Below are 22,128 nucleotides of genomic sequence, written 5' to 3' on the forward strand. Positions count from 1 at the left end.
ATGAGAGAACATGGGAAGATGCTGATGACACAGAATTGAAGAAAAACACAAGACACAAAAGGATATACACATACAGTATGAGCTCAATTGTGGCTTAATTTTAAGGCAATGTATCCCAGACCTCTGCACAACAGGCTGGCTTCCAGAGACCTCAGTATTTCCAAGTGAGCCCACAAAGACTATGACCTTGCCTGGAGACCCCAGGGCCCAGGCTCGGGTTTGATTTGGGGCGTGTGGACATTACCAGGGTGGCAGCAGTGGTGGCAGCGGCGGCAGCAGTCACAGCAGGAGTTAGGCCGGCACTCCTCTCTCTCTCTCTCTCTCTCTCTCTAGGAGGTGGAGGGCACAGAAGAGGAGGTAGGTGGAGAGTAAGAAGCAGATCACAGAGAGGAGCTCCTCCTTCAGCTTGCTTTGCTACAAACAGGATTAACAAGTAAAAGCAAAAGGCCCCCACTAGAAGAAAAAAAAAAAGAAAAAGAAAAAAGAAACAAGGATGGATGCAAGGGAAGTGAGGTAAGGAAAAGAGGCAATGTCAAGGCTGTGAAGAAAAGGGGGGCGCCCATTCTGACCCTCCTATTCCAGGGCAAAGGCAAATTCCGAAGAAGCTGTCACTCCCCTTTATGACATCACAGGTGAGCAAAGAAAACAACAACTTCCCAGAACCATGTCCAGGGAGGCGATTGGCAAGCTCTGTGGGTCCCTGTAAGTGCTCTGCCACATTCCCCAGGAGAGTGGACCAAGCCACCGAGGAGGAGTGGAGAAAACCCACAGCAAAGGCAACAACCAATCACTGGGACAGCACACAAACTCTGGTGGGACACAGACACTCCTAGCCTTCCCACAATGCTCCTGGGCCCCCAGATCCAGAAGAATCCAAGCACTCAAGGAAGGGGCTGCTGCAGGACGGGACTGGCTCTACCACTCCCGAGCCCCATTCCTGCACACATCAGTCTGCAGCTTCAGGAGTGAAGCTGGGTGCCGACAGCTTCAGGAGAAAATGAAAGGCAGGGATTGGGGGGTGAGGAGAAGGATGGTGGACAAAATCAAGACAGAAATCAAACTAGTGGGGGCCATAGGCCCAGGCAATTGTCCTCCTCCATAACAGGATGGACCCATGTGTCTAATTCACTCTAATTCATCCTAGCTTCATGTAGGAAAAAATTCCGAAGTCAAAGACTCCTCAGGCAGGTCCCCTTCTACTGCACACCCGGGCTTTCAGACCAGGATTTACCTGTCAGCCTGACAACTGGGCAAGCCTCCCAGGGGGTTTTGAGGCTATTACTCCGAAGCTGCTACTCACCTCTCATGACCCACTGAGATTCAAAGTGGTGTTGCCAATGGATATGGAGCTGTTTCCCAGTGAGGGGAATGAGTGTGTTCAGGACTAAATGTAGCAAGCCAAGGCACTCCTTAGTCCTCAGGTGATCTCTGTCCAAATCCCAGCTCTACCATCCAGCCATCATGGGGGTCCTGAGCAAGCTGCTTACCTTCATGAGCTTTCTCTAAGCAGGAACAAAGAGGGTACTTACGGGGGGGGGGGGGGGGGGGGGTTGGTAGGGTCAAAATTTGAAATGAGGCCATGAAAGGACCAAAGGACCATAAAGTTTTATGACCATCAATAACCACAGGGCTAAGGTAGATTCTCTGCATTTTTCCTGAAGAGCAAGGTCACCCTGAGGGAAATGTCCCAGGCAGCCTGCTCCTATGAGTGAGGAGGAGGAAGCTTTGGGGAGAGACCCCAGGGAAGGGCTGTGCAGGTGGGTTCCCAAGGGTCACAACCTGACCTGGGAAAGGAGGCTTTATTTCCAAGAGGAACAGATCTCACCAGAGAACGAGGACAAAGGGGTCCTAGGAATGGGTGTTCAGTAAATGGGCAAGGATCATAGGGAGCAGCTTCTAGCTCCAAACCCTGACTAAGCACTGGACTATGCATGGAGCTGTCAGAGAGACAGAGGGTGGCAGACCTGAAGAGCCTTTGGTCTAGAGGCCACAGGCCAGGGAGGGCATGTACATACAGAATCAGCCCTCACCCCTCACCAGAAAGCACTGACTGGCCTGGGAACAGCAGAGAAGGAGAAGTGGGCTCTACTCCAAGGCTTCACAGAGCTAAGGTGGGGCAAGGGGATGGGGGCCTGGGGGCAGGGGTTCAATGGTGGCTAGAAAGAAAGCAACTAGGGGAAGGAAGGACAGGCACATGGGGAAGAGGGGGCAGCATAAGCAAAGGCACAAGAAGGGAACACAGAGTGTGTCTCAGTGTAGATGGAGAGTCCGTTGTGGCTGTGGTGTCAAGTGTGGCCAAAGAAGGACTGACAAAGAAGTGACTAGAGGGAGGTCATGGGAGGACTGCAGGTCTTAAATGCCAAGCTCGGGGCTTTGGACCCTTTACAACCTTGGCTGTGGGCAGTAGGGACATCTGAAGGGCTTAAGGAGTAACATGGTCAGAAATAAGAAAATCTGGGACAGCTGGGTGAGACCAGAAGCACCAGAGGATAGACAAACAAAATTGGAGAGACCGTTCCTGGGCCCTGACTCAGGACAAAGGGCTGCACAGTTATTACCAACCCACCTGACTGGCTGGGCCTGCATTCCTCATCTGTTTGGTAATTTTTGTGCTCGTTAACCTCACAAATATCCTCTATTTCTTTTGTATGGCTTTTACTACCAGGTAGTAACCTGCCTTTCTTTCCCCCTAGGTGGTTTTACAGTTTCCTTTCCTGAGTATCAAGAATTACAATGCCCCTCCCTCATCTGCTATGGTATATCTTGATATCCACCTCTGCACTGAGGTCCCGGCGTTAGACTGTGGGACATCTGTGCCACAGAGCACCATCCTCAGCTCCAAGAGGGCGGACATGCCAGAACTCTGATGTGAGGCTGGAGCACCGGTGGGAGGAGGAGTGGTGGAGACCTGAGCACGAACAGCAATCTCCGCTGGTAAAGCCTTCCCCACTCCCCTCCACCTCACTCACTGTGAGCTGCAAGTTTGTTGGGTTTTTTTGTTTTGTTTTGTTTTTTGTTTTTTGCAAGTTGTTATGGTAATTGGAGGGACCTAAACCAAAAGTGAGTAGTTAACAGCTAGATATGGAGATGGGCAGGAGCCACAAAAGCCCATGAAAGCTCACCCCTGTGTGCGGAGCTTGAGACACAATCCTACTCAGAAGAAGCTGTTAGGCTTGCCATGGTCCCTAAGTCCCCTGAGATTCCGTTTTCTGTCATCATCCACCATCCTCTGACCCCACAGAAGCCATACAAATGGGAGGGAGGGTCCTGGGGCCAGTACTGAGAAGGAGTGGAGCAGGAGGCAGGGGGAGCAGTCAAGAGCTCATCACGACAGCACTGGGCAGAGGAAATAGGCAGGGAGAAAGGAGGGGCGAGAAGGAACACAAATCATACCATGAACAGTAAATGTTTACTGAGGGTTCACCAGGTGCTTTACAGCCCTCATGTGTAAATACCAAAACCTCCCCCTCCCACCAATAAGGAAACAGAGGTCTGAAGAATTCAAGCCTAGGATCACAGAGCCTGGGAAATGGCAGAGCTGGAGCCCAGGCAGTCAAAGCTTGAAGCTCACTGCCAGCCCTTATACCCAGCTTGGAAAAAGACTTTGAAGAAGGGACCAAATGGCCTAGAGAGTGGAGTTAGTGCTGATGCAGTGAGAGGGCACTAGGTAACAGGGGCTGGGCTTTGAGCTGCAGCCCTCCTGTTACTTACGGGACTTCCTCCCGGTCACTTCTCCTCTGAGCCTTGTTTCCTCCTCTGCCTTGGGGGTCCAGGCAGATCTCAGCAAAGACTGAAGTGGGAAATGAGGGTTAGGGATGGGGACTCTACTTTAAGTAGAATAGAGCCATTGTATCCTGATATTGATGGGGGATTACATAACATTTTAATGAGGCAGGAGGTTCCCATTCTCAAAACCTGTTAGAACCCTTGGAATAGATGTCTCCAAGGCCCCTCCTACTGTAAGCATTCTTTCTCTCTCTCATCTTTAATGGGGCAGGCAGTGAATGAAGGGCCTAGGCCACTGCAGGGTGTCTGAGGCAGGGAGATGATGGGAGGCTTGACTGCTGCCTATTTGCACAAAGGTCAAAGCCAGATGCGACCAACTCTCTTTCTTCCTCTTTTTTATATAACAAAAGAGAACAAAGGAAATTCCTAATTTGTAGGTGGGCCATGTTCCAAATATTTCTTCTTCTGCCTCTTTCAAGGATTAGGTTTCCTATCACCACCTTACTATTATGTGCTCTTTATGGATACATACAAATGATATTCTTTACTGGAAAGCTAGAGCAAACTTCAAGTTTCTTCATGATTCAGTTATCTGGAAGTCAGATCACATTTTCCCAAATAATCAGGATAGGGGTGGAGCATAATAAATAAGATTAGCTGGGGAAGAGAGAGATAAGGAGGAAAAGATTTTCCTAAGGTGGAAAGTTAACCCTTAGAAAAGAAAGAAAAGATGGAGAAACAAAAAGACATGGAGGGAGGGTGGTGAGATGATACTAACAAGACTGGAGGCAAAAAATGTATCATTATGTTTGGAAAGCTAAAAATAAAATATTTCCAGTGTTAAGTTGCAAGTGGGATGAGATGGGGCGAGAAGGGTCTCAGTATCCTAGGGAAGTTAGAGAGGTTGTAGCGGGGAGGTATTCGTTTAGGCCTGCTTTCCCCAAAGTGTCATTCATAGAACATTCATTGCTTGAGACGTTCTTGGAAAACAGATCTCCAGTCAGCCAAGTTCAGAAAACACCGTGTGCTGAGCAGCTCTGGAGGCTGTAATGTACACCAGCACACTAAATGCTCTGCAGGAATGAAGCCTGCTTCCCGTTGTTCAATCCAGCACTTTTCAAATGCATTTGGCTTCAGAGCTCCTTTTCAGAAAGCACACTTTGGAAGAAGCCCTGTCTTATGCAGGGTCCAGCGTGAGCCAGCACAGTGGTGTCACTGTCCAAGCTGGCTTGTTTAGTTGGTCCCCCCGCTTAGACTAGGGCAGGTAGGGGCATACAGCTGGTATAAAACATTCAGAAATCTGTTGTGTGACACCTGGGAAACAGTTATATATAGTACACCATAGGAATTTAAAATCGTGAGGAATTTAAGATCGTGGCTAAATTTCACCGATCCAGTGTTTGTTTTGACTTTATACTTGAATGGGGAAGTCTCTCATTCCCCTAAAATATAACATATCTCTACATCACCATCCTTCCCTCCAGTCTTCCTTGACCTCAGTCACCTAAATTCAAAAACTCTGCATCACCGCTAATTCCTTTATCCTCTTTACTCAAAGGTATATTTTAATCTAATTTATATGCTATCTAGCCCATAGTTGTTTCCCCTGTGGTCAGACAGATTTGTGGGAAGCCATCAGATGCTCTGCGTAATAAGATCTGACAATACAGTGATCACTCATCTACTGGTATAACTGTCAAAGAGAGAAGGAGATATATAGCTGGTATAGCTTGTTTTTAGTGATCCTTACTAGCTCCTAGTGATGGTGGCTTCCTCTTCTAGGCAAATCACTGCCACTGCTTTAGTAATGCTCCTGGATCTTGCCATGATCAACATGTGTTCATTGGCATCAAATGTTCCTTGATGACACGGGTTTTCTTAAACAAATAATTGAAGTGGCTTGGATTGTATAGGGCATTTACCTATTCTCTCTTACATTGTCAAATATTCTTCCAAGATGATCTACAATTGTCTGGCTGCCTTGCCTGCAGATTTTCTCAGGACCTTGGTCTGTGCCTCACTTGGCCAGGGGACTCAACAGCCTCAAGGGGATTGCCTGCCACCTACTCCCCCACCTTGAACTTCAGTTTCCTTTTAACAGGGCTGTTCTGCTCTTCCCTCCCTGACAGATTCAGCTCTAGCCCCTGGCCCTACCACCTCTGCTGCTTTCCTACCCCTATGCTCAACTATATCTCCAGGAACATGCCAAGCTCCTTTCTGCATTAAAGTCCCTGTTCACTGGCTCCAGTTGGGATGCCCAGGTGTCCCTCTAGCCCTTAGGAACATAGTTTATATCCCGGTTCTTTAAGGTTACTCATTGCTCTCTCCTTCCTTTGAGCTTCCAAAGCATATGGCAGCCACCATCCAATCATGTGCTATTTGGGATTTTTAACAGATTATTCCCTGGAAGGGTCCTTTTTGCCACTGTGGGGAAGGAAGCCTCAGGACAGATAGAACTGGGACTTTACTTCTTTAGAATCTCTTTGCAGCACTATGTCATGACAGTGCTCAGAAATGGCTGATGGACACACTGCTATTTCCATCTTTCCTCTGGTCCCAGGAAGGGCATACAAAGTCCTTCTAACTCTGATAGAAGCTGTCAACTACCAACAACTTTACTACCTCAAGCAGATCCACAGCTTATCTTGAAATGAAATGGACAGTGAGTGGGCCTTTTAGAATTGGGCATACTGTATTATCTCTTTGGATGAATTTCAATGAACCTTAGTAAGCAGACAGCATAAATGTGTTATTCCACCTAGCAGGTGATAGTCTATAAAAATATAAATTTAGATATTCAGAATTAACTCAAAACACCAGAGTTACAATCTTAGAAAAATAATGCTTCTCAACAAACTAGAATTCACAAAGTTATTTTTTAAAAACTGCATTTTAGATCAATCTGATTCTCCAGGACATGCTGATAAAGGCTGACACGTCTTCAAAATTAGTTTCCTTAGCATAGCTAAGCTCAACATACACGAGTCAGACATGCAGTATCTTTCTCAGACTCAGCCCGGTGTACATGACACTCAGTGGCCTACGAATCAGACTTTGCCAGCCATTTTGCTGGGAGCTGGTATTCAGGCCTGATCTAAGGGTGTCATCTCCTGCACATGTCCTAGGAGATACAATCAGACCAGATCATTTCGAAGCTGCCTAAAACTCTGACATTTAAATGGGTGTTTTGTTTTTCCTTTTTAAAGGAAAATACACAGACACCCAAAGACAGGAAATAGTCAGTGCTTTACTTTGGGAGACTTAGGATTGTCATTTTTCTCTCAGTTTTGCTGGAAGGGTACTTAACAGCAAAAAGAAAACAAAATACCCTGGCAATTACCCTTGCCTAATGAGCTAAAAGCAACAAGCAAGCAAGTTGTATGGTATTTAGCTTATCTGCATCATTTAAGGAGGGTGATGGCGGTGGGGTTATAAAATGCCACGTATCATGTTCTTTCTCTCACCCCTCATTACTCACATATTTGCGTACATGTATGTGCTCACATGTGTGCAAACACACACACATGCTCCCTCCCTCACTCCATCTTCCCAGACCTCACCTGGTTGATAACATAGATGCCGTAGTCTAACTGCTGACGCTGTAGGATTGGGTGCAAGTAATACAGCCAGTACTTGAGATGTTCCTGCCGGTTACGGAATGGTATAATGATGGCCACCTTGTGGGGAGAGATGCAGTTCTTGGGGGTATAGCGGCCGCCCACCTTCACCTCTGGATTCTGTTTCTCCACAAGCTTCAGGTCCACAGGCATGTTAAACTCGATCACCATAGGGCCGACTAGAGAGGTGGAAGGAAGGAGAAGTTAGCAGGCTACAGGGTTCACCCAGGCCACAGCCTCGGGAGACATATCCTCTGGGAGGCAGTGTGGCTGTGGAAAAGGCACTCATGTCCAGCACTAGCATGATCAACCATCCCAAGAAACCCCTCAGTACCAGGCAAAGCTGGACAGCTGGCCACCCTATGAAGCACTCATCTGCCCAGGACCCACCCCCTCAGATTCTATGTTTCTCAGCTCTAAATGGAAATAGAGTGATTGCTGCTCAGACGTCCTGAAAGGTTGTTGTAAGGATCAGAGAAAATGGATGAGAAAGCACTTTCTCAGAAATCCTGAGGTTGAGACCTAACTTTGCCACCTCCCAGCTCAGCTGTGTGGCCTTACACAAATGACTTCCATCGACTCTCTGAAATTAGCCTAGTTGGAGAAAGGGGGGAGAGAGAGAGAGAGAGAGAGAGAGAGAGAGAGAGAAAGAGTGTGTGTGTGTGTGTGTTGGGGAGGACAGTGTTATGGGAATCAGCCTCAAATTGGAAGGTAGCAAGAAGTGGCATGAATAACCTATATCTCAGGAAGGCACTTGATGCACTGATTTAAAAAACAAAAACAAAAAACAAAAAAAACTTCAAGGATAGGGACTGAAGGAACTGAGATCCCAGAGCAGACTGAGGGAAAAAAAAGAGGAGAAACAGCTAAAAAGAACACTGAAAAAGAATGCTGAGTAAATATAGGAGGCAGAGTAACAAAGGGGATGAAGAAAGGAGGAAAAATCAAAGAGGTCCCCTACCCCAAGCTTCTGGCCTGGAAAAATATGGCTCCAGATGAGAGAAATATGTTAATAAGACAGCTCTTGGCTTAGAAGAAAAATCAATGAGACATGGATGGTGGATTGTGAGGCAGTGACAGGTTAGGAGTAGAAGGAAAGGCCAATGTTAAGATCCAGATACAGGGGATCCCTGGGTGGCGCAGCGGTTTGGCGCCTGCCTTTGGCCCAGGGCGCGATCCTGGAGACCCGGGATCGAATCCCACATCGGGCTCCCAGTGCATGGAGCCTGCTTCTCCTTCTGCCTGTGTCTCTGCCTCTCTCTCTCTCTCTCTCTGTGACTATCATGAATAAATAAATAAAAAATCTTTAAAAAAAAAAAAATTAAAAAAACATACATTTAATCATTTAAAAAAAAAAAAAAAAAAGATCCAGATACAGACATGGAAGTCCCTGTTTCCTAAGGTGGAACTAGGAGAGGACTGCACCACTCCACTGGGGAACGCCCCTCATGTGGTATGCAAGGTGAGGACAGGGAAAAGATGGCCTGGGGTTGCAGAGGGAATTGGGGACAGAGCCAATACTCAAACCCAGAACTCCAGTATTCCCTGTGGGCCAGACTTTTTCAAAGTAGGTTGCAGGAAACAATAATTCCAGTAAGACGCTCAATGGAAGAACACGTCCCCTGGTCAAATAAGCATACTTAATCTTGCTTCTGAAAAGTATGAGGCACACCGAAGGCTCTGAGAAGTTGTGCAGTCAAGAAACTCCCTTCACTTTATATAACTCACCATTTCCCAAACTTATTTGCCCACTGAATCATTCTACCATGGAACATATTTTGAGAACTGTTACTCTAGTGTAACCAGCTTCACCTGGTGAAGCCAACTGGCCACAAAGACAAAGGAAACTACAGAATAGAAGTGAGACTGCTGACCACAGATTGCAAGCAAATCCACCTGAAACATGCTGGTGAGACCCACCCAAGGCCAGGCATGCATCACTCCATTGCCCTATTTGTTCATCAAGAATGTGGTGCTCCAAACACCCCGTGTCTGCCACAGATCACTCGCCCTCCTGAAACAAGCCCCAGAGAAGTAAGCTATGACTCTTGTTCCTCCTGCTTCTCAGCAGGTGCAGACTCCCCATTTCCTCCTCCTCAGCATCCCCTGCTACTTCTCACACCTTCCCTTCCTCCAATGCTGACTCAGTTCCATAATCATTGAACCCATTCCCATCCATTTATTTTCTTCTGAGACACAGATCTAATCAGACCATTTTCCTACAAAAACAAAACAAAACAAAACAAAACAAAACAAAACAAAACAAAACAAAACAAAACAAACACCTGTGATGGTCAAAGGCTGTATAGTTTTTGACAAGTAAGGCCAAACCTCTGAGCGCGGCAACAAGGCCCTTTAGTCAGTTCTACCTCCCTCCCCATTCCAATAAACCATGCCTGTGTCCACACTTTTCTCTTTGCCAAAAATGCCCTTCCTTCTTTCCTTTAGCAACAGACTTCTGCATGAAAGGACAGACCGGAATCTTAAAATTAATAAAGCCCCAATCTGGCTTCATCCTTTTGCTCTCTTCATTACCAGAGTTCAGACAGCAGACGCCCTGGCGCAGGGACACAGGGGCCTCTCAGATCAGTCCTTCACACAACTGACCCAGTTCCAGCTTCCTGGGGTGCCCTCGAGTGAGTAGGTACTATGCTCCAGGACTAAGTAAGGGGTCACCTGAACCAGTTTTCCTCAAACCATCATCAGAATCATGTGAGGTAATTCATAAAAATATGGAATCTCAGGCCACTCCCCTGGGGGATGACTTGGCTGATTTGGGGAAGGACCTACGTAAATCCCAAGGAACCGGGGTGCTAGGGCAACAGGGAGCTGGACCTCTCATCTTCACAAGCTTTGTGGCTTTCGTAGAGGTAGCCCTTCCCCACAAAGGCCACTAGGCCTGGGCTGCTTCGCCCCAGCAAAGCTTCTGGGAGGCCCTGCAGCACAGTGCACTTGTGAAAAACATGAAAAGAAGATTACTGGGCTCTCCTCACTTCAGAGGGCCCCACAACATCTGCAACACCCCCCACACACACACACATACACATACAGCCCCACCCTACCTACTGAAGATGCTGCTAAACATAACTCCATTTTCAGGAACCTAAGAGGCATCTGGACTGTCACCCTACCACACACTTTCTGAAACCAGCTCAGAAGACAGGAATTCACATATGGTCTCCCCAACCTCCCTAGAGCAGACATCTGTGGGTTGGAAAGCATCTTAGTTTTGGCCACTTGAGGATTCCTAAAAGGTAGTCCTGAGGTAGTTTCCTTGACAGGAGAAAGGCTGCCTGGGCCCTGATTCAGCTCCACCAGTGACTTGCTGGATAATCTTTAGGCAAGTACTACCCATTCTCAGGATACCAGTTTCCTATCTGTAGATTGCAGGGATTGGAACCCAACTAGCACCAAAAGAACTTTTATTCAACACTCCTACACACACACACACACACACACACACACACACACAGACTAATGCATCGCCACCACCTTCACCACCTGTAGTCAAACCTGGCACTGCTCCAGGGTTTCCTTGGCAACTGACACCACTGTCCACCAGACTCTGGGAGCTGATAACCTAGATGATCCATCTTCTATCCCCTCTCCCCTTCCCCAAACCCAGCACACTCACTCACTTACATACACAGGAGGCGTCAACAGCATGTGACAATCCATGGGAGCCTACTCAAGTGCCAAACCAGACTCTTTTTTGAAGTGTTTAATGCCAACTTTTCCTATGGTATGTCAAAGTCACTTCCAATTTGTTTTAATCAGCACTTTCTGGACACCTATTGTGTGCCAGATTGTGTGCCCAGTGGGGGAGGCGGGTGATGGGAGAGTCAAGACCCATCCTCACTTCAAGAAGCTCCCTGCTGACCCAAATGAAAACTACCCTGGTTCAAAGCTGTCTAAGGGACTTCCAATGGCTTCATGCAGAGCTTTATTACTGAACAGCCTCTTCTCACTCTCCGGCTCCTCTCTGGGCACTTCTCACAACACCCATCATGTCTGCAACACATCCAGAGCACCCTGATCCCCAATCCTGCTCTCTGTAGCAATTCTTTCCCACCTGCTTTCTCTGAAGCCTCCACAGCCCTAAGGGCCCCGTGTCTCATTCCTGAGATTGGTCAACAGCGGCTGCAGACCTGGAGCCAAATGCCTCCTGGGTCCAGTGCCAGTCAGGAGACCTCCCTGAGTGCCCTGCACACCCCCTGCCATGCTGCAGGGGCAGTCCTCCACGGCATGCCTGGCTCTGTCCCAGTGAGAAAATCCAGAGTTCAGACTCCAGGAGGGCAGTGACCAGCTATGCCCAGAACCACAACGAGCCGCTATCAGAGCTCAGAGCCACTGCCAGGGGCCTCAGAGAGAGGCAAGGGGAGGAAGCAGAGGGCTGAGGGCTTCATGACAGTCCTCATGCTGAGCCAAGGCTCCCTTGCTGTGCAGCGCATGGTGTGTGCTACCACAGGCCCTAGGCCCTGCTGGGCTGGCTTGTGTGTTTTCTTGGCTCTGGGAGCTGGAAGCAGGGTTACGTAAGCAGCTGAGCAGATGTGAGCCTGTCCTCGGCTCCCCCGGCTAAAGCCCCGCCACGTGGGCCTCTCGGCTGGGAGTCCAGGTCACGGCCTTGCGTGTAAGGCGCTCAATAACTTCAATGTGTGAGCTCAACTCAGACAAATTCCACTGCTCCCTTGCCCGGCACGGCAAACCCAAACACACGCGTGCCCCTCCATCAAAGCCCTGCTAATCTAGAGCCAACCCAGCACGGATTCCCTGTCTCACTTTCACGCTGGCTGAGCCACTAGTTCATTCCTCTATCCTCAGCAAAACAGCCTTGAACATCTAGTCACCACTTCCCAGCTGACTGGCCAGTGGCTCAGGATACAATCTTTGACGTGGTGCTAGGTCATGACAATGTTCACCAGCCTGCCACAAAATGGTAAAAGTAAAGACAATGTGTTCTTCATAAAGCTAAATGTAATCAGTGGGAATGCCCTTGGTTCCCGTCAGGTGCTTCTGGCTCTTTAAATGTTAAAATGTCCTTTTATGAAATCATGGTGGATTATTAAACTAAGTCGACTTATTTTAATTTTTAAAAAATCCATGCTCAACAGCCCAAGATCAAGGTTCCTAAGTTTCTTTTGAAACTTTCCTGGGTAATGAAATTCAAATATTTAGAAACTGTGAGACCAGGCAGTGCCCAAAGTTCTGCAGCTCTCAAGTTGGGATACTGGCATGTCTTCCTCGGAGAGGCCTCAGCCCTGACAGCAGGACATAGTGCCTCTTCAAACCATCTCCCCGTCAACGCCAGTGCGGTTCACAGGATCATGTGGGTAGGCTGTTTTTCTCTGTACTGATCTTCTGAAGGTCAGATAACACACTGGAAACTGGGTCCTACCAAATCCCCAGGCTTGGGGTAACAGCTGTCTACAGTGGTCTCATGAACTCCTGGGCCTCCCTATGGCTCCTCAGACTAGAAATTAAAAGCACCATCCTCTGCACAAGGCCAGGCTGGCACCAGGCATACAAAGCTCTTTGCTCTCAGACGGGAGGGAGACCAGCAAACTGGTGAGGATGACAGTGGGAAGAACAACTGAAATGGCACAGAGGAAAAGGTATCTGGTATACCAGGGAAGAGAGTCTAAGAAAGCTTTGCACAGAAGCATCTCCCCTCTCAGAGAAGACTCATCATGCAAAAGTTGTGCCCACTTGGTTGTTATGGACACAGAGTATGCCGACAAATCTTACCTGAGTGGACAGCATACAGCTCTTCTCCCTGCTTACCTGCTGCTGATACAAGCAGCCAAGAGACTTTCAATACACTTCAAGGAAACGTGGCAACAGAGAGCCACCAGAAGAGACTTCTCAAGTCCCATGGTAACCATTACTCATTTAATTTTAAAATCTAGCTCACAAAGGCTTCAAAAGTACTGGAAATGATTTATTTCATGGTGTTTTTTTTTTTCTTTATACCTTTGGTCTATCTTTAAAATTAAATAATAAATATTTCAAAATATAACCCAAAGACAGGAAGTGTGACATCCCCTCCCCCAAAACCAAGTATCTTCCAAAATAAAGATTTCAGGGGATCCCTGGGTGGCTCAGTGGTTTAGCACCTGCCTTCGGCCTAGGGCGTGATCCTAGAGTCCAGGGATCGAGTCCCGCGTCGGGCTCCCTGCATGGAGCCTGTTTCTCCCTCTGCCTGTGTCTCTGCCTCTCTCTCTCTCTGTGTGTGTGTGTGTGTCTCTGTGTGTGTGTCTTTCATGAATAAATAAAAAAATCTTTAAAAGAAATAAAAAATAGAAAAATTAAGATTTTAAAACATACAACTTAGTGACCAGAAAAGAGGAATAATTTAGTACTAATGCTGACTTGATTGTGTCTCCAGCATAACATACACTCAATACAATTTCAACACCCACTGCTCTTTCTGCCAACTCACCATCCAAGCCACCATTAGACCCCAGAGAAGGAAACGCTTTCTCAGCAGGAAGCAGAACACATTTGTGGTCTCAGAACCCTGCACTTGGGGGTACAGAAAAAAACAAAAGTATTGCTCAAAGAATAAAGGAGCCTGCCAGAGGAGGTTTGCAGAGCAGAGCCCAGGTGGGCCAAGAGGAAGCTGGACTAATCGAGAATAGTGGCATCCATTTGATACTCCTCTATTTGTGCTTAGAAGTGGTTCTCCCATGTCCCTGAACTGTTACACTTTGTAGGTTTGCCAAAATATCACCTGAAAGTAACGTGGCCATCAACGAACCATCCACATCAGTGAAACTGCCCTTTCTTTGCACTCTGCTCTCTTCCCTCATTAAATTCCTACCCAATGTTCAAACAAAGACCAAGTACTCTTTTTTTTTTTTAGTTAATGTTTAAAGTTATTTTTATTATTATTATTTTTAGTAATCTCTACACCCAGTGTGACAACCCCGAGATTAACAATTGTGTGATCTTCCAGCTGAGTCACCCAGGCACCCCGAGGTCAAGTACTCTTACTTGCAATTGTACTGGCTTTCAAAATGCTGGTGAGGTTTCCTTCTATTGCAGAGGTTCAAACTGTGGAGTGCAAGAGGAATCATTTGGGAAAGCACGTAAAACTGCAGATTCCTGGATCCTACTCCTCAGAGCTCACGATTTGGTAAGTCTGGGACTGGGGACCAGGACTCTGCCATTTTAACAAGCACTTCGGATAACTTTAATGCAGGTCCTTGAACCTATACTTTTTGAGAAATGGTGGTTTTACAGGCTGACTCATTAGCCACCACCACCCTCCCACCCCACGAAGCTCTTTAAGAGTAGGTACCAAGAGGGATGCCTGGGGGGCTCAGTTGGTTGGATGTCTGACTCCTGATTTCAGCTCAGGTCATGATCTCAGGGTCGTGAGATCACCCTGAGTTGGGCTCTGAAGAGCTGGGCACAGAGCCTGCTTGGGATTCTCCCTCTGCCTCTGCCCAACATCCACACCCCCACCTGGGTACATATGTGCCCTGTCTCTCACACTCTCTTAAAAAAAAAAAAAAAAAAAAACACTTTTTTTTTTAGGTTAAAAAAAAGAGTGGGTACCAAGAAAAACAATCTATACTCAGGAACTACCATATATTTCTGCTCTCTGACAATACTTATCATATAACAGAACATGTTTTACTTTTGGCTTTTGCAAAGGGACAGATGTAATAATTATGTTGGGCCAGAAGGTGTGAATATCTACATTTTAACTCTTCCCCAGGCTTTATCTTTGTAAGTCACATTTTCTCTTCTTTTGATTTTATTTATATCTGTCCTTTTTACAGTATGTACCCTTATAAGCTACGCCAAAAACCCTTGTGAAAGAGGTAAGGGAACAATTCAAAGTTCAAGCCAAATGTCATCTCCTCTTCCAAGTTTTCCCCTTGGACCAGTCAGTCTCCACTCTACCCTCCCACAACACCCTTTAACACCAACATTACAAACTTTATAAGCCTACAGTGGAGACCTGTGGGGTTAGGGTGCCAGTCTATCTACCCGCTCCCTTCATTAGACCCTCCTCTCCTTGAGGGCAAGGGTTGTGTCCCATTCTTTTCTGTACTTGGGACAGTTTCTGGTGGAGTAGGAGTCACAAATGTATGTTGACCCACACAGCACTTGTTCAACTATGAGTTCAAAGAAGCAGAACTAACAGGGCAGGGAACCATCTGGCTTTTGATGTTCGAGAATCTAGATTGTGGTCCTAATTGTGCATCTATGACCAAGGCAACCACACCCCCAAACACTCGCTTTCCTGGGCTCTAAATATGCCTTTTTGTGTCCAGCTATAGCAACTGGTTCATGATCTTGAGGCACAGCCTTCACCTTCAATTTTAAAATGAGTTTCCTCCAGGTTCTAGGCCTATAATTTCAGACTTTGTGGCAGTGGACAGCCTAACCTAATGAAAACATTGCATTTCCTCATCTAAACCTCACACAGCCACATGAAAACAGGCTCTTCACCAAATACCATTTGTTCCTTGAGAGAATAACCCCAAAACTCAGTCTGACGTGGGTCATGAGATCACCAGAAAAGCCTTGAGTGGTCACTCAGTCCAGGATTCTGTCACCAGAAGTATCAAGACCTAACCCTAAGGAAACAAAGCCTGAGTCAGATTCCACCACCCTGAAGGGTCAGGATCTACCTCACACCAGAACCCCAGGGAGTCCTGGCAGATCAGAGCTACAGGGACCTTAAGAATTAAGTTTCAGGGCACCTGGCTGGCTCAGTTGGTATAGCACACAAGTCCTGATTTCAGAGCCATGAGTTAATGCCCCACATAGAGCTTTAAAAAAATAAACGAGAGGAAAAAATGAATAATAAAGGTAGAAAAAAAATTTGTTTAAGGATTACATTTCAACCCCAAGGCTGTGCATGAGGTAAAATGAAGGACAGAGGGATTGGCACTTTCTCAAGGATACTCCGGAATGGCAAAAAAAAAAAAAAAAAAAAAAAAAAAGCCATCCTTAAGAGACTGTCAAAAATTCCAGGGAAAGACCCTAGTTTGGAAGGTAAATATCCATAAAAGGCAATCTATAGGACAAAACAGCATCTAGGAAGATCTTTGTAAGCATAAATCAGAGCATGCCGTTTTATTCAGAACAAAAATCCAAATGCGTAGAAGCCCTATCTAATTGGTTCCTGTCTTTTTTCCCCACCCACATCTATCATTCTCTACCGTGTTCTCTGCCTGCTTTAGCCACACTAACCTAATTGCTATTTTCTGAATTTGCCAGGGTTTAGAAAGGAGATTAAGTGTAAATGGGTTAAGGGGTCTTATTGGGTGATGGAAATTTCTAAAACTAAATTATGGTGACGGATTCATAGCTCTGTCAAGTTAGTAAATATAACTGAATTACACACTTAAAATAGGTGGATTTTATGTATGATAATGCATATGATACCTCAACTGGTTATTTAAAAAAATCACCATCACTTAGGTATCAGGGTATAACCTGATAGGGGGTAATTTTAACATCAGGGGTCCATCCAGGATTTTATCTTGCATAAAGGGAAGGCTTGTCCTTACCAAATAATAATAAAAGTGCTTTTTATTAAAAAAAAAAATTCATCCTTATCTTGCCCTCATTAATCCTTTAGGCTTCTGATGTTCATGAATGTGCCTAGGCAGCAGACAGCAAATTGCAAAACACACATGTCCCTCCACTCACTCTCTATGCTACGCCCACCGAGACTGCTTCAGAATCCCTCTTAATCTAGGGTTCCAGGGAGCCACTAACTGATCCAAGGTGGCATAAAAGTGAATCTTATTTGACCTGACTGATCTAAATCCTTCAAAAGCACATTTCTATATCATACATGGTCATGGCTCCAGAACTTAGTGGGGGAGGAGAAGCAAGGACATCTCGGGAAGGCCCTGGAACTGGGGGGTGTAACAGTACACTTCTGTCCTGGGGTGACCCAAGAGAAAGTTTCCATCCATGGTGAAACTACAGAGATACTGAGGTCAAGAAACTGTGCTGGGGACCACAGGCTTTTAAAGCCCAGTCAGTAAACAGGCTTCCCAGTGTTGACCTCCAGGGAAAATCTGTCCTAGGAGGATTTTCTGCTTTGTTTGGTCCTGGCCCAAAGGCAGATTTCCTCCTCACTCAGCTCTTCTCCCTTTGGCTTCTCTCCCTCCCTCCTCTGGAATTTGTGGAAATTCTGGAAACTGTTCCTGCCCACAGTTACCACTACCAGGAAAGGCTTGGGAAGCCAATTTGCCTGGAAATTCTGTTAGCTCCAGGAAGATCTTGGAGCATCTCTCTCTCTCATCTTAGAACTACAGCACTTCTGCAAGAGAAGATATGAGTGTCTCAAAAAGGATTAGAATGATTTAGGCCTGGGGTTTTATTTTATGTCCTCCCTCTCCAGACCGAGCCATCTTCCTGCTTCCATTGGGACCTCCACTCTCAGTCTGGAGCCACTCACCAGTCACCAACAGGTGGCTCAGAGCCTACCACTTGAGGACTCTGGGCCTAGGATGGCAAGAGACACATTTGCCTCCATTCTTCTCCTTATTAGTTTACCCTCCTCAGGATGCTGGGGGAGAACACTTTGCTCTCCACCTTCCTAGGCCATTTGTTAGATATAAAAATCTGACACACAGTGGGACAGGAATCAAATTCAGTTTCCGAGGGAAGCAGTATGGTAAGAAGAGGCTCAAATCCCTACTCTACCTCTGAAAAGCCACGGGCAGGCTAGGTTCACAACCTCTGAACCTTTTCAGTAATAGCAGACTGCCTAACACAGAGTAGGCCTACAGCATATAATTGCTGAATAAATATAGGACTAATAATTACATACAGTCCTCACACTCTAAAGGTAAAGTCATTCTTGATACAACTCAGTAAGACTCTAAGTCATCATAAAGATAGACTTTGTTGAAGAGAATTGGCTGAGATCAGCTATGCTAGCACACTTACACTGTGGAGGAACAAAGGGTATGAACATAGTTCTAGAAAATGAAGTGCTGCTGAGAGACCTCACAAACAGGAAACAAAGGGTTTGTATTCAAAATAGGATAGCACAGGCAAAGTGAACAGATAGAGGGCAGATTCAATCCAGAATCTGCAATGTCTGGAACCAGCAAGGGATTATTACCTAGGATGTATAAGGAACTCCTGCATATCATCAAGAAAAATGTAAGAACCCCACAGAAAAAACTGGTTAATGATTATCATGAACAAGCAATTTACCAAAGAAGAAACTCAACAGGCCATCAAGCATAGGAGCATTTGTCATCAGAGAAAGGCAAGTTAAAATGAGACCTATCCCAGGATATTAATACACTTGGCCAAAAATTAGGAAGCTAGTTAATGCCGAGTATTTGTTGGAAGTAGAGACCAGTGGAAATGTATATGATGAGTGGCCATTCTGGAGTAGTATCTGGCACTCCTGCATCAATACATACCCACAGGTCCATCAAGAACATGTAGAAAAGGCTGTTCCTTACAAAAGTATTTGTGAAGATAGTGTTGGAGGCAGTGTGGGAAACTATCCTTACAGGAGAAAGAAAATTGAGATGAACACCATGGACACTAGACATATATACACATAGCAACATGGATGGACCTTAAAAACAAGGGTGAGGGGCACCTGGGTGGTTCAGTCAGTTAAGCATACCAACTCTTGGTTTCAGCTCAGGTCATGTCATCATGGGTCATAAGACTGAGGCACCACATAGGGCTCCATGCTAAGTGGGGAGTCTGCTTGGGATTCTCTCTTTCCCTCTGCCCCTTCCCCTACTCTCTCTCATGCACGCATTCTCTCTCTCAAATAAATAAATCTTTAAATAAATAAATAAATAAATAAATAAATAAATAAATAAAAGGGCGAATGCCTGGGGCCTAGTTCTTGGTTTCTAAATACCATTCTTTACTAAAAAGAACTAGGGCTTGTTGGAGAAATTGCTGATTCCAGGGCTGAGTCAGGGAATGAACAAAAGTAGCTTGGATCATCTTGCTGTGCCTAAAAGAAAGTGCTCAAAGAATGACGGGATATGTCAAAAAGACAGGAGCCAGCCTGAAGAGGATCTCACTGGCCAATCTGGGATAATCTGAGCATCAATATAAATAATGAGGGGCAGCCCCGGTGGCTCAACGGTTTAGTGCCATCTTCAGCCCAGGGCCTGATCCTGGAGACCCGGGATTGATTCCCATGTCAGGCTCCCTGCATGGAGCCTGCTTCTCCCTCTGCCTGTCTCTGCCTTTCTTTCTCTCTCTCTCTCTCTGTGTCTCATGAATAAATAGAATCTTTAAAAAAATTTTTTTAAATAAATAATGTTAGTAAAGGATTATGAGCTATTGAATAAAGTAAGAATCCCTAAGTCTGAACTCATATATGAATAGGGTAGAAGGGAAAGCTCTTCCTTTCAGGAAAATACCAAGTAATAAATACAGAAGGAATGATAGAATGGGATCACCAACCACCATAATAAGAACGGATTCAGATAAGAATCAACAATAGATGCTAAAAACTAGTGGATGCATGCTTGAAGAATAACCAGATATTTATATAATTTCAAGCAAATGCCTTTAAGATACTTCTTAATTAAAGGCGGCAAAATAGTAAACTTAATAATGGAGAAACAGCAAACACCACCATAATGAAATGACCAAAGTTCACACTGCTAGTAAGAAGGAAACTGATAACAGGTTTCCATCCAGGCATGACACACTAAAAATTAGAACTTAGAATCACTTGAATGTTATTCTCGTCAGAAACACATAACCTGGGATCCCTGGGTGGCGCAGCAGTTTGGCGCCTGCCTTTGGCCCAGGGCGCGATCCTGGAGACCCGGGATCGAATCCCACGTCAGGCTCCCGGTGCATGGAGCCTGCTTCTCCCTCTGCCTATGTCTCTGCCTCTCTCTCTCTCTCTGTGTGACTATCATAAAAAAAAAAAGAAACACATAACCTGAACCTCATCACAAAGAAAAATCAGATCCAAATTGAGGGTCCTTCTACAAAATAACTGGCCTATACTCTTCAACAATGTCAGTATCATATAATAGAAAACCTGGGCATTGTTCCAGATTAAGAGCCTAAAGAGACATGACAACTGAATACAATGCATGGGCTTCAATAAGGACATTCTTGGGACAACTGACAAAAATCTTCATAAAGTCTGCAATGAGATAACAGGAATTTTTCTATGTTGATTTCCTGATTTTGATTATTATACTATGGTTATACAAAAAATTATTGTTTTTTAGAAAATACATGCTGAATATTTAGTGGTAAAGGGGCACAGTTCACAACCTATGACACACATATATACATGAAGAGAGAGAAAGAGGAGAAATAAAAGCAACTGCAACTATAGTGAAAGGATATTTGGGGAATGAACTTAGGGGAACCAAGAGAATATCCAGAAATTTTCTGTATAATTCTAGCAACTTTTCTTTAAGTTTGAAATTATGTCAAGCTTTTAAAAAATTAAAAACGGAACTGGGTAAAAAAAATTAGAATCAGGGATCCCTGGGTGGCGCAGCGGTTTGGCGCCTGCCTTTGGCCCAGGGCGCGATCCTGGAGACCCAGGATTGAATCCCACGTCGGGCTCCTGGTGCATGGAGCCTGCTTCTTCCTCTGCCTATGTCTCTGCCTCTCTCTCTCTCTCTCTCTCTCTCTCTCTCTCTCTGTGTGACTATCATAAATTAAAAAAAAAAAATTAGAATCAGAATAAACAATAAAATAATACACCTTACATAAGTTAAAAATACAGGTACAGCCAACAGACACATGAAAAGATCCTCAAAATCACTCATCATCAGGGAAATACAAATCAAAATGACAATGAGATATCACCTCAGACCTATCAGAATGGCTAAAATCAACAACACAAGAAACAACAGGTGTTGTCAAGGATGTAGAGAAAGGAGAACCCTCTTGCCCTGTTGGTGGGAATGCAAACTGGTACAGCCACTCTGGAAAACAGTAAGGAGGTTCCTCGAAAAGTTAAAAATAGACTACCCATCAATCCAGCAATTGTACTACTAGGTATTTACCTAAAGAGTAGAAAAATACTAATTCAAAGAGATACATGCACCTCAATGTTTATAGCTGCATTATATACAATAGCCAAATTATGGAAACTGCCAAAGTATCCATCGATTGATGAATAAATTATTCCATATATATATAATGGAATACTAGCCATCAAAAAGCATGAAATCTTGCCATTTGCAACAATGTGGGTGGAACTAGAGAGTACTATGCTAAGTGAAATAAGTCAGAGAAAGACAAATACCATATGATTTTACTCATATATGGAATTTAAGAAACAAATGAGCAAAGGGGGAAAAAAGAGGCGGGTGGGGGTGGCAAACCAAGAAACAGACTCTTAACTATAGAGAAGTGATGGTTACCAGAGGGAAAGAGGGTGGAGGATGGGTTAAATAAATAGGGGATGGGGATTAAAGAGTGAACTTGTCATGATGAGCACGGGGCAATGTATGAAAGTGTTTAATCACAATATTGCACACCTAGAACTAACATAACACTGTATGTTAACCAACTGGAATTTAAATAAACTTAAAAAAATAAAATAAAAATCCATGAACATATATTGTATGATACATATTTATAACACTCTCAAAGAGATACAACACTGGTAATGGAGAATAGATCAGTGGTTACCAGGGGCTAAGGGTGGGAGGAAAATGTGATTTCAAGGGGGATTTTTTGGGTGATGAAACTATTCTGAATCCTTATCATGGTGGTGGTTATACAATATACACGGTGTTACAGTTCATAGAACTACATGCCAAAAAAGGCCAATTTT

At 45.2% G+C, this 22,128-nt stretch overlaps 1 protein-coding gene and 1 long non-coding RNA gene across 2 annotated transcripts in view; one reads left to right on the forward strand and one right to left on the reverse strand.

Moving 5' to 3' along the window:
* B4GALT1 (beta-1,4-galactosyltransferase 1) overlaps nt 1–22,128 on the reverse strand; it is a 52,231-nt gene that overhangs the window by 15,667 nt on the left and 14,436 nt on the right. Inside the window, exon 2 of the mRNA XM_077912280.1 lies at nt 7,287–7,522. Within this exon, the coding sequence (XP_077768406.1) occupies nt 7,287–7,522 (236 nt within the window). The remainder of the gene's footprint in view (nt 1–7,286; nt 7,523–22,128) is intronic.
* LOC144322352 (uncharacterized) lies at nt 636–8,149 on the forward strand. Its single transcript, XR_013388016.1, has 2 exons — nt 636–812; nt 2,694–8,149. It is a non-coding gene; the product is annotated as an uncharacterized LOC144322352 (long non-coding RNA).

Source organism: Canis aureus, chromosome 10 (genome assembly GCF_053574225.1).
Source record: "Canis aureus isolate CA01 chromosome 10, VMU_Caureus_v.1.0, whole genome shotgun sequence".
Classification (NCBI taxonomy): domain Eukaryota; kingdom Metazoa; phylum Chordata; class Mammalia; order Carnivora; family Canidae; genus Canis; species Canis aureus.